Source organism: Grampus griseus (genome assembly GCF_964374135.1).
Source record: "Grampus griseus genome assembly, chromosome: 8".
NCBI classification, from domain to species: Eukaryota; Metazoa; Chordata; class Mammalia; order Artiodactyla; family Delphinidae; genus Grampus; species Grampus griseus.
This window is the reverse complement of record NC_139002.1, coordinates 17,809,094-17,825,194: the sequence shown is the minus strand read 5'-3', so window position 1 is coordinate 17,825,194 and position 16,101 is coordinate 17,809,094. Positions and strand designations below refer to the sequence as shown.

Below are 16,101 nucleotides of genomic sequence, written 5' to 3'. Positions count from 1 at the left end.
CTGATCTATCTAAAGGGCTCCTATCGGCCAAGGGAAAGTGTGTGCCTGCCTCTTGGTCTCTGACTGTTAACTTCATTATTCTCCATCAATACATCCCAGCAGGAAGTAAAACTACTTCTATACTTGTAATAAATACACAGAAGAGAGAATGTCACCACTAAATATCAAGTTCCAGGCATGTGAGATTTTACTGAGATTTTATTTTCTAAAAGTCAATAAATTTTACAACTTATAAATATTAATCAGTTCATTGCCTTTGCTCAAGCCTGACCTACGTGGGCGACAATGATAAAACTGAAGAACGTTTCCATCTTGTAAACAAGAGAATTAAATATAAACAAGGCTTAACCCTCCAAGACAGGAATCCGATAGGGAATCCTCTGTCAGGTGTCTGATATACTGTATATTCTTCTATCATCTCCAAAATTATTTGAGGGAAAAGAGAAGGCAAATATGAAACAGAAAAAAAAAATCTCAGCCCAACTGATCAAACTGAATGTGTTAAATTGTCAGCAAGACTTTGACCTAAGCAATCATTCTGCTATGATAGAGCGTAAGACGATTTGAAGGCTTTTGATTTTAAATTTTATCTAACGCCCGTCAACTTTTTCTCTGTGACACATCTGGTGTCCTTTTATCTCCAAGTGAGCTCTCAGACTGTCGAATTAATACATCCAAACCTTAATTATATACCGTGTCTTTGTTGGGTTTGGCGGAACTTCCTGGAAGTTTACGAAAACATTATCTTGGCGTTTGGTTATGAGGTCTGCTTAAAAGATTCCTACCGTTGATCAATAATCAGTTTTAATTTTCCTCACAAACTTCTCTCACACGTACACAAATGTACGAATTTGACAGGGAAGAATCAAGAGCAAACCTGTCTGTTTTAGGGGAGACTCTGTTCATTGAAGTTGGGGATGCCAGCAGTTTAAACGACTATTGAAAGCAGCCTCACACATGAGTGCAAAAAAAGAATCCATTAAAAAAAAGAACTCATTCTCTTCCAAGAAGTATAAATGATTCATAATTTCAAACTACCTTGTTAGAAGAAGAACGGACAGTACACGTTCAGTCTTGCTTTTTGGAGTACTTTCTTATGGAGGCCACAGGTGGGGAAGCATTTTGTGACCTGGGAGACCACTGGATGCACCTACATCCTGTGGCAGGTGCAGGTACAGGTGCAGGTAGGGACGCAGGTGACTGGGGGGCACCAGTCCCTGAAGACAACCTGCTCTCTCCATGCCCCAATTCAGCTGTACCCAGAGATGTGCCTTCTCTGTTCTGATTCAATGACAATATTTATCACTGAAAAGGAACATCTGTAGCTGGTATGCTACAATGCTATTTCTGTCTCTATTTCAAAAAGTATTGGCACAAAATGTGCGATGTCCACGATACAATCAAAGTGCACCTGAAGGTGATTTGAAATTACCATTACCAACAGGAGTGGAACAGAGACTGACTAACGAGGGCAGAGACTTCAGAAAAAAGGTCACTAGTTCCTTTCATTTTGTGAAAATCACACACTTCCAATTATTTTCATCACTACTGGGGTAACTTGTCCTTCACATGTGGCTCAAGTGACCTAAATGAATTAGATTCCGTTATCAGGTGTAATGCCTAGATCATTTCTAGCGATAAGAGCAACGTGAGGTCACTATTTAAGAAAATACAGAGTTGGAGCTAATAAGCTATGTTTGACACATAGACGCTAGAAGAACAAAAGCAACTGGGGCTCAGGCGCTAACCAGATAGATTCGCCAAGTATAGAAGTTACCTCTAGAGAATTAAACATTTTAAAAGCATGTTAACTCTGAGTTCATAAAGAACTTTGAAAGCTGCTGTAGTAGGACAATAAATTGGCTTTGAAGAGAAAACCTACTCACCATCTTCTCAAACTGCTAGAATATTTTATTACTAGACAAGCAGCACCTCAGGTGAGTGTTCTAGCCTGTCATCCCAAGCATTACTGCTAGTACAGGTTATGGGAGGGAGGTAGCATATTGTGCATCTAGCAAATTCCTAGACCAGGCGAAGTGCACCATCTTGGGTTGGGGAGATAGGTGGAGGTAGATGTGCTTGCCTACATGGGCAGGTCTCTGTTTCCTGGCTTTCAAATAATGCATTCTGGCCCAGCGAGTTCATTCCCAAACGACAATCTTGCATTGGAGGGAACTGTTCTACCGGGAAGCAGAGAGAGTAAGAGAAACTACAAAGAAAGACACACATTTCACTGTAGACTTTAGAGTCAAAGTTATCGTGGCTCTGAAACATATTTAGTAACCATGTGAACTTGGGCAACTTATGTGACCTTTCTAAGCTTCCTTTTATCATCTGTAAAATGGGATGGCGCTTACCTCGTCATGTTATCGTGGAGATCAGAGGTGATCGTGCATGTAAAACTGTCACCCTAGCGCATGGAACGAAGTGCGCAAGCCCTCAATAAATGCTAGCCAGAGCTAGGATCCAAAATTATTCAAATCTATCTGTCAAATCCACAAAACGCTTCTCATCTTGAGATGTCGGAACAGTGGGTACAATAAGTCAAAATTGTTTTTCCAGATAACTGAGTCTTCTGAATCAAGGAAGCACATAATAGACTGGTGGAAATTTGTCTCTGCTTTTCATAATCTGCCGTTTTAAAAAAGAGCTGAATGAAAGTCGTCTGTAAACCTGGATAACAGCAAGGCTGGGGCCTTGCATGAGGCTTAAACCCTGATGTTGAGCATGGGAGGGATGTAGAAGCAAAAGGGGGATGGCTGGAAACGGGGCACTCGGCACCTCCTTGCACCTACACGGAGAGCCATTCCCTTCACTCTGATCTCCTTAACTACCGGGGAGAATGAATGCTATTATGTGTAGACCACAGACAACATGGGTAGTGTGCAAAGAAATCACACCTCAGAAGTCTATACATAAAGTGATTAGATGTGAGCCTTTAACTTTGCATTATGCTAAGGAAAACAAAACTCAGGTACAGGCTAAGGATTCTATTTTAATATCCATGTAGATATGAGGTAAAGCATGCTTCTATTCATCAAGGAGACTGCTACTCCTATTTTCTTCATAAGGAAAGTGGCCAGGTTCTAAGACGTTATGGTGTAAATATCCCGTATGTAGATTTACATGTGTATACGTGTATATTCACATACACTTACACTTGGATTATTTACCTGGCTCACATGAAGAGAGAAATGCACACACATGTTCATATATTTACAAGATACTGAAATTGTCATGCCTATGGTTACTCATTCTGTGTCATGTCAGCTCATGACTATTTTTCCTGGTGTAAAAGTAACCGAGAGAGTCAACTGGACAGAAGAGACTCAATTCGTCATCATAAGACTAGACAGGCAGTGCACTCCTCAACTAAACAGAGAATATTCACCAGACACAAAATTGACCATGAGCTATAAATGGGAAATAAGTTTAAAATGGCTGGTACAAGTAGGTGCACAATAAATATTTGTTGACTAGAAAGTGAAATTCGTGATCATATGTTTTAATAATCCTGCAAAAAGATATTAAGAAAACAGACAAATTTTTTAAAAAAGCACTTCTGTCTAAAGCAGTAGCTATAGGTGGTTAACAGAGCTACCAAGGACCTTCTATTTTTTTTCCAAGTATTTACGGGCTTGCGACATATGGAATGTAATAGCTTCATGCTGAAAGTAGGATAGTTGTGCTCATCAAAGCAGGAGAAAGGCTAGCCCAGGTTTCATCGGAAAAGACCACTGGGAATAGACTTTCTGAGCTGAAAAGCCATTAATTGGTAAGGTTGGATTTCGCAGTCATTATTTCTAACATAATCTCCATAGCGTGCGCCTGAGGACAGAGCTTTCCTACTCAGCATGACCAGAGCCTGTGATCTAGAGGGAAGCCCCCAGGATTAGAAGGGGAGAAGAAAAGTTGCTGTCCTCCTAGTGGTAGCACTGGGGTCCACCTTGGGCCAGGCTTCTTTAATTCTTGAAGGAAACAAACTGTTTTTTTGGTTTTCAACTTGACCAAAAGCTCTAGGAGTGAATCACAAGCAGCAGCTACATAATAAATGAGTCAAACGGAAGAGGGCTTCATCTTCTCACGTACCGTATACATACAGCATATAATCCGAATGAGCTTTCCCCACTATGTTGGAAGCCTCACAGCGGTATGTACCATTATCTGTTTTGTTTAGGTTATTGATGAACAGGTTGGGCCCCGACAGTACGGCGTGTTGAGGCATTTCATCATCGACTCTCACCCAAGTTACCATCACAGGCCTGCAGAGGGAATGGGAGAGAGACAGGGTGCATTACGATTTCCCACCAAGATGTCTGCATCAAACCTCCCACCCACACAGTAAATGAGTCCCATGCAGGATGACACAATTAAAGAAGACTTATTGTAAGTTCAGAGAATGAGAGCTGTGAAGGCTTCACAAATCTGTTTGGAATATCATTTTTTTAAAAATATTATCAGGTGTTGAAAAACTTTCAACAGACCAGAAGCAGGAGTCTCATTATTTCCAATTCATCTTCAACAAATCAGCAAATAAACTAATGTGCCCTATTTTTATGCCCTGCTGTGTGCTTTCACACCAATTCAGACAGGACAGAGCTCACCCATTGTTAATCATCTCATTAATTAGGGGGAAAAAAAAATCAAATCCTGGGCTAGTGATACATGCATTAATCTCATGGTTACTAACACGCCGAGATAGTGGCATAGAAAGTTGTGATATTTAAGTGGATTTTGAGTTTCGCAGAAAGGAGTGGACTTTTACAGCTGAATAGTGCTTTCTTTGGCCTCTGCTGTTTGGAAAAAAATTACCTCTTCTCATTCTGGAAAGATGTAATCACTTCCTGTCCCCTTACCCCCTACCCATAACACACCCTCCGCCAACCCAAGACCCCACCGCACCTTCCGAGGCCCCAAGCCACCTTATCTATGTGTTCCTTGGCAAAATGCCTGTCTTCCCTGGCTCTCCAAGGCCCTCACACTGCTCCCCTTCCCCTGTGTGTGCACCTGCAGGTCCCCAGCTCGAGGGACAGGCTCCCAGATCAATGGCTGTGGAGTGACAGCACCTCCACGTGAACTCCTGGGGTCCTATGGTACTTGCTCATCAGAGGGGAGTTTATTTTCGTGATTTAAAGACCACATTTGTATCCATCAGGAAAAAGCAAATTTCACAAGATGCTCCAGGGCCCAAATTGCACACACACCGAGTCTTTTTCAAACTCACTGAATTTATAATCCTTCAAGGCAGCCCCTATGAAATCGAGGCCACATCTAGGGCTGGGCCTGAAAGCTGCCATTTCCCAGGCAGGGCCACAGAGATTCGAGCACAGAAGCAGCTTCCTTTCATTTTCTGCACTGCCGCTAGGAGCAGCATCAGAACCAAAGACCCGTGCTTCGTATGAACGGGCACTCAAGACAGCCGTGTCAAGTAGCACTCCGGTTTTCCAATGGGATGTGAAGTCACAGTTTTTCTTTAATGACACGTGGGTTTGTTATCACAACCCAGTAAATTATTTTAAAATGAGCCCTGCATCCATCCTCCTCGCAGGCAATGGCGAACGGCTCTGCCTGGCAATCAGACCTACCGTCCCGCTGCTTGAAACCACCAGTGGGGGTAAATGCTGAGAACATTCACAACATTTAACGGCAAGTTAAATTACCATTTTTACTGTATGCAATTTCTTGAGAAAATAAATAGGGGATATGCTAGAAGGGCTAGCAGTCAAGTAACCCGTGCTTTTCTCAGACAACCGTGGACCCGGGCCGATTTGAGAGGAACAAGCAAATACCCTCTCTGGCATCAATGTCCCGAAGGAAACATACAATTTACTGTCCCCGTGGCACATGCGACTGAACACAGTACCTTCTTCAGGGGAAAAAAATATAGAAACAAAATAGAGGTTAGCAAGCCATAGACTGTAAATGTAGTTAATATGGTTGGTACTGTAAGTGGCAAGAGGCCTGAGAGAATTTATTTTTTTTGCCACTGGACCGTTTTGGAAGGAAGGCAATTTGCTACCTGGGGCCTAATTCAAACAGTTTACACAAACAAAGAGCTGAATCTTTTGCAGTGTTCAAAGCAGAAGAAGACTGCTCTGGTAAAGCTGGAAGTACTTAAAACCAAATAACTTCGAAACACCCAAGGAAAAGCGAAGCAGAAGACCATCTCCTCCTTCCTAAAGGCCATCTTTACAACACCAAACGGTGAGGAGAGAGAGAAGCAAATCCTCGCCCCTGGAGAAGGACACACAAAATAGGGAGGGCTGACGTGGGAAGACAGCCCACTGCAGCCAGGCTCCCTCCGGCTCTCTGTTTTCTCAGAGATCAGCGCTTAGCTGTCATGGGGAGAATTCTTTCCGAAGACTTGGGGGAAGCTTTGTGAAAATGCTCTGAGGTCCTTGTATGAATATGCTAGTTAGCAAAACTCTGAGAGGGGGAAAAACATCATAGCGAGGGGACAGCAGAGGGAGCTCAATGCTGTTTTTTGTTGGGGACCAATAAAATCTGACTGCTCCCCATCACTACGTTGACCTGTTGTTCCATGTGACATGGAGTGTTTTCTCCCTCTGAAACAGTTAAAAACAATTTTCACTCTATTAGAAAAATGAAAGGATTCTTCCTCCTCCCCAAACAAAATGGAATAATAGCTAAGGTGGTACCACCACATGGCTTTTGCTATATTAGTGATAATACATGTAGTTTCTCTAATTCACTTTCATTAATTTAGCAGGGGCAAGTGAAGTAGCTTTTTTTACACTTTTCGATAAAATAAGAGCGCGAGTCTTTTCCCTTATGCAGTATGTATACATATTCCTTGAGAAAAATTCCCAAACCATTCCTCACTAACAAAACTATTTCTAGTAGTCACTTTTCCTTGAGGGAAGAAGCAAAATGAAAAGTAAGGCAAATTCATTTGCCTACAGCTGGCCCTACACACAGCAGCTTAATTTAAGTCTGAAAACCATCTTTCCAACGTCTTAGTTAGACATTAACACAGAAGGTAGCAGACATATCATTAGATTGTGGGCACACTACAAATTTATTAGGATTATTTTATGTGGGTGAGAGAAAATAGTTCTGACAGTCATGTTGATGATAATAAAAGAGAATTCGCTGAGATTTCAATCTTAGCTGGCGTTTCATTTTTCTCCCAATCTTCACCCTTAAGAACCACAGATATTTATTCCTTTTCACTGAATATTCTTTTAGTTCCTGAAAAATCTTCCATCCTTTACAGCAGGAGACAGGTGACAGGCCAATGAGTTGTGAACGCACATCTGTGTGTTGTGACATTTACTGCTCCTGACCCTCTGCCAACCTTGGCCTTTAGAACTTACTGGGGCTTCCCGATGGCTTCACATGTTAACTCAAGCGCGTCCCCTTCCCGGGTTAGGCCTTGTAGAGGATAAGTCATCTGAATATGCACTTGAGGCTTATCTGTGTGACAACAACACAAAGTATAATGTTTAGCAAACGATATCATCAGGCAGAACCAGACTTGCACGCTGTCACAAACCCCATACTACCAGCACTCACACGCTTCCCATCCTCATGCCTTCAGTAAAATCCTTCTAATTAGTAAGTAATCCTGGCATTTGCTCAAATTAAACTAATAACTCTAAGAAGTGAACCACAAATAGATAAGAGATTCATAAGCCAACCACGCCACATCAAACATTTCCTGTGAAATACATTTTGTTACATTTAAGTTTATCTCCAGACTCACTCAAGCTAAAGGAAATTCATTTGCCTTCATGCTGAGGTGAAGCCACAGATATCTGCGTTGCTCAGAACTGATACATTTTATCATAGATCATATATTACTATCTGTGCTCAGAATTGATACATTTTATCATAGATCATATATTACTATGTGACAATATGTTGTGACACTGCATATTAATAAGTCTGCCACTTCTGTGCTCTTGTTTTCAAATGGGAAAGGCAAAACTTCTGAATTCCACTCCAATGTCTAAGAATAAAGAACTGGGAGGTTTTGGTGGCCCCTAATGAAACTCTATGATGGCTCAAGGTAAACATATCAGAAGGAAGGAAACTGATGGTTACCGAGTCTACTATGGTAGGAACCGTCCTTGGTGGTGGAAAAAGCCCAGTTTTAGGGACGAGAACATTGGTACCTAGAGAATGATGTAGGTTGTCCAAGGTCATAGAGGTAGCATAATGAGAGACGGCCCCATGAAATGTACGTTTGGAGGGATTATTGATTCAAACCCACATTTCCCAATGGCAATCCGTAATTAAAGCCAAGTATACCGAGTATAGCTTCCTAATGCAGTCAGGTATTTAGGTATTCCTAAGTGATGTATTCCTAGGCGTAAGTGAATACTTCAGTGATGTAGGTATTCTTATTTCCACTAGCTATTTAAAAACTGTGTTTGTGAGTTCGTGGGGCTGTGGGTATGAGAGAGGAACACTAGGAGGTACAGGGAATGGGGAGGGAAGGGGGAGGGGTTGGAATTAACTTAGATACACACACAAATACATTTACAAATAAAACCTGAATGGAATTGGGAGGGTTTTTTTTTTCCCCTTTGCTGAACTAATAAGCTATTAATCCCTAAATCATTTTTCTCATTTAATTTCATGACTCTGTAAATGTATATTTTTGGAAATGTACCCAAGAGGTAATAAATGTGAGAGGGCAAGACATCAGTTGGCTGAAAGGTCAGAACAATTGCCACAACTTTACTTTCTCGGACAATCACACCACCCAAACAACAGCCCCTCGGCCTTTTGCAAGCAGTGGTTCGCTCATTATCATTCACCCTATGGTATCAGGGAGCAAAGAGAAATATGGCGGGGCTCAACCACCTCTCCCTGTACACAGCCAAACAAGCTGCACGAGGTCCTCTCTAGGGATGGCTGTTTTCTGGATGTATTTTTACAGTCGTGTTATTAGCACTGGATCTTTCTGTCTCTGAAAACCACGTGGCATTCAAAACCTTTTAAGAGAGGCTTCTTGTACATCGGTGGGCACTGTACACTGAATTGGTAATGCTTAGCTTCCTGAGGAGCTAAGTCACTTGCCAGTGAACATAAGTTAACTGGGACTGAAAGGTCCAGCTGACCCCTGAAAGTAACACGATTCTATTCTTAGACTTGTTGGCAAAGGCAATGTTTATGAGGAAAATGGCCTAGAGGTCTCCAGATACTGATAGCTGGGTGGGGAAGCTAATCATTAAAAAAAGGCAAAAATACTCAAAAAGGATAAACAGGATGACCTTAAATGAGCACTGGCTGCTGGGCAAGTGTCCTGGGCACCCACCTTTGAGAGCTACAGACAATACTGTAGGCTAAATACAACCATTGGGTGACATATGTGGGTCTATTATTTTTGGTGGTATAATACACTTGCACACAGAGCTAGTTGGTAAAGTTTATTAAAAAAAAACAACCCACAAGAAATCAAAAAAAAAAAAAAATGGTAGAAGGTTATGCCACTGAAAACACAGACAACAAAATACCGGCTCCCCTGCTCAGAAACAGCAGCACTTCTGGAGTTCCTGGTTAGGGAACCTCTGTCATCCTTATCCAACCATTCTGAGGAAACCTAAATTTAAAGCCCCGAATTTGGGCTGAAACGTAACATTTTCTTAGAGGTTAATCTCTGATCCACAGAAGGTCTACATTTTCCATGCACTGCCGACCTCGGCCCATTAATTAAGGAGAAGCAGAAGGCTTGCTGGCCAGTGTGGAAGGCTCTTTTGTCCTCTTTTCTCCTTTGTGTAATTTACAAGCAAACAGAGAGAGTATATTTTTCAGCACAGTGCACTAAGGGTTTTTACACGCTCAGCTTCCATTAATAATAAAGACGGTGTTGAAAATCTATCCACCCTGCCTTTTCAGTAACACTGAGTTTGTTTTAGTTAAATGCTTTTTATGTTCCTAATGGCTGTTTGCCAGTTGTCAATTACTCACATAAATTAGGAATAACAAGCTAAGGCCTTGCTATACCTGGAATTTACATTTAAAAAATCATATACTAAGCCATAGGAAATACACCTTCAATTTTGATAACGGATTTTCCCAATTTACTCTCTAGGTTTCTGGAGAAACATCTACCATCTACTTATGGGTACAGCTGCCACAGTCATCTTAATAGGTCGCTGGAAAGGTAAACATTAATCTTGCTTGTATTATACAGAAAAATGTCCTCCTCTGTTGACACAGGCAGTATTTATAGGCATATTATTCGACCGTGGGCAGCTGAGCTATCTTCACGCCCAGCCTAGGAGCCAAATAGAGGGTCTGTGTGCCAAGATCCATCTCTGGGTGAAGGAAACTTAAAAAACAAATTCAATTCCCCCTCCTTCGCCCTGAAAGAGGAACTGGAGCCTTCCCAACAGGCGGAATAGAAACCCTGGGGCTCCACTGGCACCTCTAGAACCCAGGGCTGCTACGTTTTCCCAGGATAATCCTGACCACAATCCGACTATGTCAAAATACTGAACACGCCAGATGGCTGATTGAATAGCCCAGAAGCTCATCATTTATATTTTAATTATGTCCATAAATCAAACGTTATAACCCACCAAATCTTTTCTGAAACAGGACCAGACTCCAAGATTTATTTTTAAGTAATGAGGTAAGGCCCAGAACATTTTCTGGGGGATCATTTTACGCCTCGGTTGGTGTTGGAAGGCACAAAAGCCAGATGACACTTTCTGCCCAAGTGCAATAACTGTCTAGAAATGTACTGCAGAATGGCTTAATGTCACTATAAAATGGAACTGCTATATAAAAATAAGAAAAATAGTTAGGTCTGTGCACTCATGGAACATTACAGTTACAGAGATGGTACCACCAACAGCTAATAAATTAGGTCGAGGGATCTGGGGTTTTCATAATCCACTGTAATTTTTTAAAAACCCCGTAAAAGACGTTTAGCAAGGCTACTCCAGCAGACAAAATTCGTCCATTGGTCCAAGTCGCACAGAGGGTTAAATACCAGGAGACTTTAGGTCACACTACAGTAGCAGCCAATTAAAAAAATCATCTTAGAAAGACATTCTGATCTGATGAGACTTTCTTTAGATGGACTTTGCTCTCTCTATAAAGGGAAAAAATATATATATAAAAGGAAACTCTTAAAGAGGTTAGAATGGCTTGCTGGCAGATTACAATTGATGTCATGCCAGTCTGACCTTGTACCATATTCTATGATCTTTTCAGAAGATGAAACTCAAGACTCTGGAACCTGTATTTCGCTTTCCTATGTAAATGAAAAGTCACGGTCTCCTTCGCTCTAGATTACCGCACTAACATATCAGGTCTTTAAAATTTCTTAGTTAAAAAAAGTACACCGTGGTTTCCTTTTGCCTGGGATATTATCCTCCCCATGTACCAGAGAGGAGCATTGCTGAGATAAGAGGGAAGGCGCCCTGACACCACGGCAGGAGGAGACCTGTTAGCCCAGGGGCTCCTGACGCTTTCCCTGCCTGAGATTTTCTAAATCAGGGGACGTGGGCCTCAAACGTTCGTTCATTGATGTGCTGACTGCAAGCAGGCCCAGGAACCCAAGTGCAAATCTGTTCCTGCAGGCTCTTTGCATCCCTTACTTAGATTTCATCCAACATTCTGAAACACCTGTTAGAGTGAGACTGGATGCCTGTTGACCAAGTGTTCATTGTTTTGGGCCTACCAGGGAGAACTCAAGGGCAGTGTGGGCCCAGATGGAATCAGAATGGCTGGGTTTGGTTTGGGTCAGTGCCTGTGCATTCAGGTGGGGAAGCACTGACAGAAGGGTCTTTGTCAGTCATGGGGGATTACTGCAGTTTGGAGGAGCACGACAATGCCGAGATGCACCTGAGATTTGGTGAGTATTAGGGGCTGCTTGAGCTCAAAGCAGAATCAACCCCTATAACATGGCTGCCTAAGCTGTTGGGAGAGCCCAGCTTTGCTCTGAAGGAGGGCGATGTATCACGAGGTCATTGGGGCTGGTGAGAGAACACAGTCACAGCGAGCTCTCAGAGGACTTAAAAAGAACATCTTGCAAAAGGTTTGCTTCCCATTGTCATAATACATTCACGAATAATTTTCACTGCCATTTATTTTGTTTGTTTGCAAGGTGAAGGACCTCCTGCTGTTACATCTGTTGTATGAACTGGAGCACTTAAACTGCTATTCTTGAGGAGGGCTGAGCTATGATGAGTGGGATGAGTCAAACCTGGGGGGACGGATGTGGGACCGAAGAGCATGTGCCACATTACACAGTAAAATGCAGTTTCCTCTTGTTGCAACTTGTAAGTAGCTTTGTGGATATTGAAATTACTGTTTACCCAACAGAATCAAATTTTATTCTGTGATGTTGTGGCGGAGAGTAGCTTCCAGTGCCTTTGAAGTGGGGTGCACACTCACCCACACAGCACTCTTCCATATCTTTGAGAAATCTTCAGAATTAGAAAGTGAACACTGGGTGAGAAAATTCTCATAGCAAGATTTTCTGCACGAGAACGTTAGCTCTGTAACAAGAAAAGGTTTTGTTTTTTGTATCCCTGGTGCCTAGAACAGTGTCAGTGCCTGGCACACAGTAGGCGTTCAATACATATTTACCAAGTGAATGAATGAATGAGAAAGTGGGGGAACATTGGGGCATGGACTTCTAGCTCTGCTACTGGTTAAACAAAAACAAAACAAAAACAAGCAGACCATGAATCCCTTGAAGCCCTGTTATAAGATACACAAGGCCCATTAAAATTTTCAAGTGTTTATTTGAGCATCCATTTGAACAGGGCAGCCCAGACTGAAAATGCTCCAATAGGAGCTGGGGGAAAGGTTTTAATAGAAAAGACACGGAAGTAAAGCAAGTGAATGATCTGATTGGCTGGAGCTTGAGCAGTTGCCTTTTCTGGGAAGCCTGGTTAGCTGTTTGTGATTGGCTGGGCCTAAGTTTCATTGCCTTGGAGTGCATTGGCTTTGGTTTAGGTTTTGGTTTGCCTACATAAGCTACCAAGGTATCAGAGTCACCTTATTAGATTGGTCTAATGGCCTCCTTGTTTAATCACTTTAACAGCCCTCATTGCAAAATACAATTCTATTTTTCTTTTAGAAGGTTAATCCAGCTCCCAAAATGTGAGGTCCAACCCGCGTGTCTGAGTTGCGCACTTCCACTTCACTACACGTTTATTTAGCATTTTGGGTATATTCCAAGGTGGCATCTCCAATGAAATCATAAAGAATGTTGTTGAACCATTCTTTTTATTTATTTTTTGTTAACCACCTTAAGTATAGGAAGTTTTGTTTGTTCAACATTTTTAAAAACATGTTTTTTTTTAAATTGAAGTATAGTTAATTTACAATGTTGTGTTGGTTTCGAGTGTACAGCAAAGGGATTCAGGTTTACATATATATATATATATATATATATATGTATGTATGTTCTTTTTCAGATTCTTTTCCATTATAGGTTATCATCAATACAAGATATTGAGTATAGTTCCCTGTGCTATACAGTAGGTCCTTGTTGGTTACCTATTTTACATATAGTAGTGTGTATATGTTAATCCCAAACTCCTGATTCATCCCCCACTCCCCCCAGCGATCCCCTTTGGAACATTCTTTTTAGATTTTGAGATGTTAGCTTTACAACCATTGAACCTTCCACAGAATCAAAATCTGACCTTGAGTTAAAAACCATTAAGAGAGCACATTAGAAGACTAGTTTCACTACATAGTATTCAATGTCCACAGCCACAGAGACACATCTTTTCCAAATACATTAGGTCAGACAGTGAGATGTGGGAAGACAGATGTGGGAAGAGGCGTCTTTCTACAGGGTGTGGCTTCAGAAGGCAGGGATGATGGCAAAGTCTTTCTTCCCTAAGAGTCATGTCATTCAAGTCTTGTTCACAATGGAGTTGGCCCAATATTTACTCTTTGTTTTTTGAGTACTAGTGACTCAGCCTCCTGCCCCCTTTGGCACTGCAGAATGCCTCACTAACACTCTATAGAGTTAATGGCATCAGGAACTTGGACCCGCTTCTACTGTGTGTTAACACAAAAAATGATAGGTTAAAACATTAGTTTGAATCAGGGGGGTCTCCATGCCTTGATTATTTTTCAGGAGGAATAATAAATACTGAAATAACTTCCCTGGAACTCAATTCATTGCTTTAAAAAAATAAAAGAAAGGGAGAGTGGGAGGAAGAGCATATTCTGTTAAAAAAAAAAGAGACCGGAGGGGCTTCCCTGGTGGCGCAGTGGTTGAGAGTCCCCCTGCCGATGCAAGGGACCCGGGTTCGTGCCCCGGTCCAGGAAGATCCCACATGCCGCGGAGCGGCTGGGCCCGTGAGCCATGGCCGCTGAGCCTGCGCGTCCAGAGCCTGTGCTCCGCAGTGGGAGAGGCCACAGCAGTGAGAGGCCCGAGTACCGCAAAAAAAAAAAAAAAAAAAAAAAAAAGAGAGAGAGAGAGAGACCGGAGATCAGAGAGAAACAGGCCAAATATGAAAACGCCAGCTATTACGCTTTGAAGAATATAACCTGGGAATAGAATTGATGGGGGAGAGGATGGGATGTGGGAGCTGCCGTGGTAAACTGTGTCTTATCCTCCACTCCAAACAGGAAAGATTTTCCCATTTCCAGGTTTTTTCTCCCTCCTTCACTGCAGGACACTATCGATACCAGAGAAACATTTATTTTGGCACAAGGAACAGGTTTTGATCATCTCCCTCAATGCCCAATTTTCCCCCAATTGAGGGAATGAAAGAAGAAAAATCTAGCCTTCTGTGGACCCTCAATGAACAGGAATATGGATTTACAAAATATCTGGCTACACTGAGTCAATAAAACTCATTTGGAAAATGATGTCCACGAACACAATTAACTGGCAGATGATAATCCGAGCAGGGAAGGCGTTCAAACATCCATTTTTTGAGTCTTTGGTTTCATTCTCCCTTTCAAAACATATCTCTTAAATTTTTTTTCAGATATGCACACACACACAAAACCCTCACTAGATGAGGATTTTTGCAAAACATTTTAAAGAGCAAGGCTACGATGGGGGAAAGCAAAAGACACACAGCAGTAATTCCAGAGCTTCGGATACACCTCGGTCCAGAGTAAGGCTTCCCCCCTTGCACAGCAATCTGAATTCCATACTGAGGGTCACACCTTTTCTTTGAATTCCCAGCTTATGTCGCTATGTGTTTCCACCTTGATGCTATTTAGACAGTTTTCTTTTAATGTGCAGACAGTGAACTGTTCTCCTTTAAACAGGCTTTTATTTGACAAGAGTACGTTCGCTCAGATCTGAAGCTCCACTAACCGTGCTACAATTCTACCACATTCTGCTATAATCAACCCTGTTGTAAATTTGAGCAACGCTATATACACAGACATTGGAAAGAAAAAACTGCACAGAAAGAGTTTAGGGTCATATAGCTCAGAACATTAAAAAGCAAAACTGTTCTCTGCCTAACATCTAAGGAAAGAGAGCTTTGAATTCCAGCTCGCGAGCACAATTACTTTCTGTTTTAAACATTTAACTGCGTGCTGCCGTATCCTTGCTGAGTCTTAGAATGAAAGCTAGAAAACTAAGAGCCCTACTGTATGTTCTTCCTTCCCAGCAACGGTCCTATGAGAAAACCTTATTAATGAGCTTGCAAACGAGCACCCAACAGGGAAATGCCACAAACAAGAGCAGCTAATGCCCCGGAAAATCAAATAACCGAACACTTGGCTGATTGTGGTGCCTTTCATATTTTTAATAAAAAGAAGGGAGGGGCGACTTTAATTCACTAATTCTGAGAGGTCAACACCTTGCTGAACAAAACAACTCACTTATTTATGTTCAGAAATTTCCAGATGATAAATTACATGGACGTTAATCACTTCAATGCATACTACACAATTAATATCTGTACTCACCAAAAACTTAAGGATTATTTAAAGCATGACAGCATACACATCTGGCTGATTTTTCACATAATTGGGCACCACAATTTCTCCTGGTACCATATACAAGTGGCTTAACAAACAAACACTGCAAAATTCTGTGTTCAATTAATTAGGACTTAAACCCACACGACAAAAGGGATTCCAAGTTGGAGCTCAAGCCTTGTCTTCTAGACAATATGGTGGCTC

At 41.8% G+C, this 16,101-nt stretch overlaps 1 protein-coding gene across 3 annotated transcripts in view; it reads right to left on the bottom strand.

Moving 5' to 3' along the window:
- The window catches only part of CADM1 (cell adhesion molecule 1), a 336,130-nt gene that overhangs the window by 36,684 nt on the left and 283,345 nt on the right, over positions 1-16,101 (bottom strand). For 2 of the 3 annotated variants that reach the window (XM_082660638.1, XM_082660636.1), the window contains exons 6-7: positions 7,338-7,437; positions 4,090-4,262 (exon numbers count right to left, since the gene is read on the bottom strand). In XM_082660638.1, coding sequence (XP_082516764.1) covers positions 4,090-4,262; positions 7,338-7,437 — 273 coding nt within the window. The remainder of the gene's footprint in view (positions 1-4,089; positions 4,263-7,337; positions 7,438-16,101) is intronic. The other variant, XM_082660637.1, reaches the window with a different exon arrangement.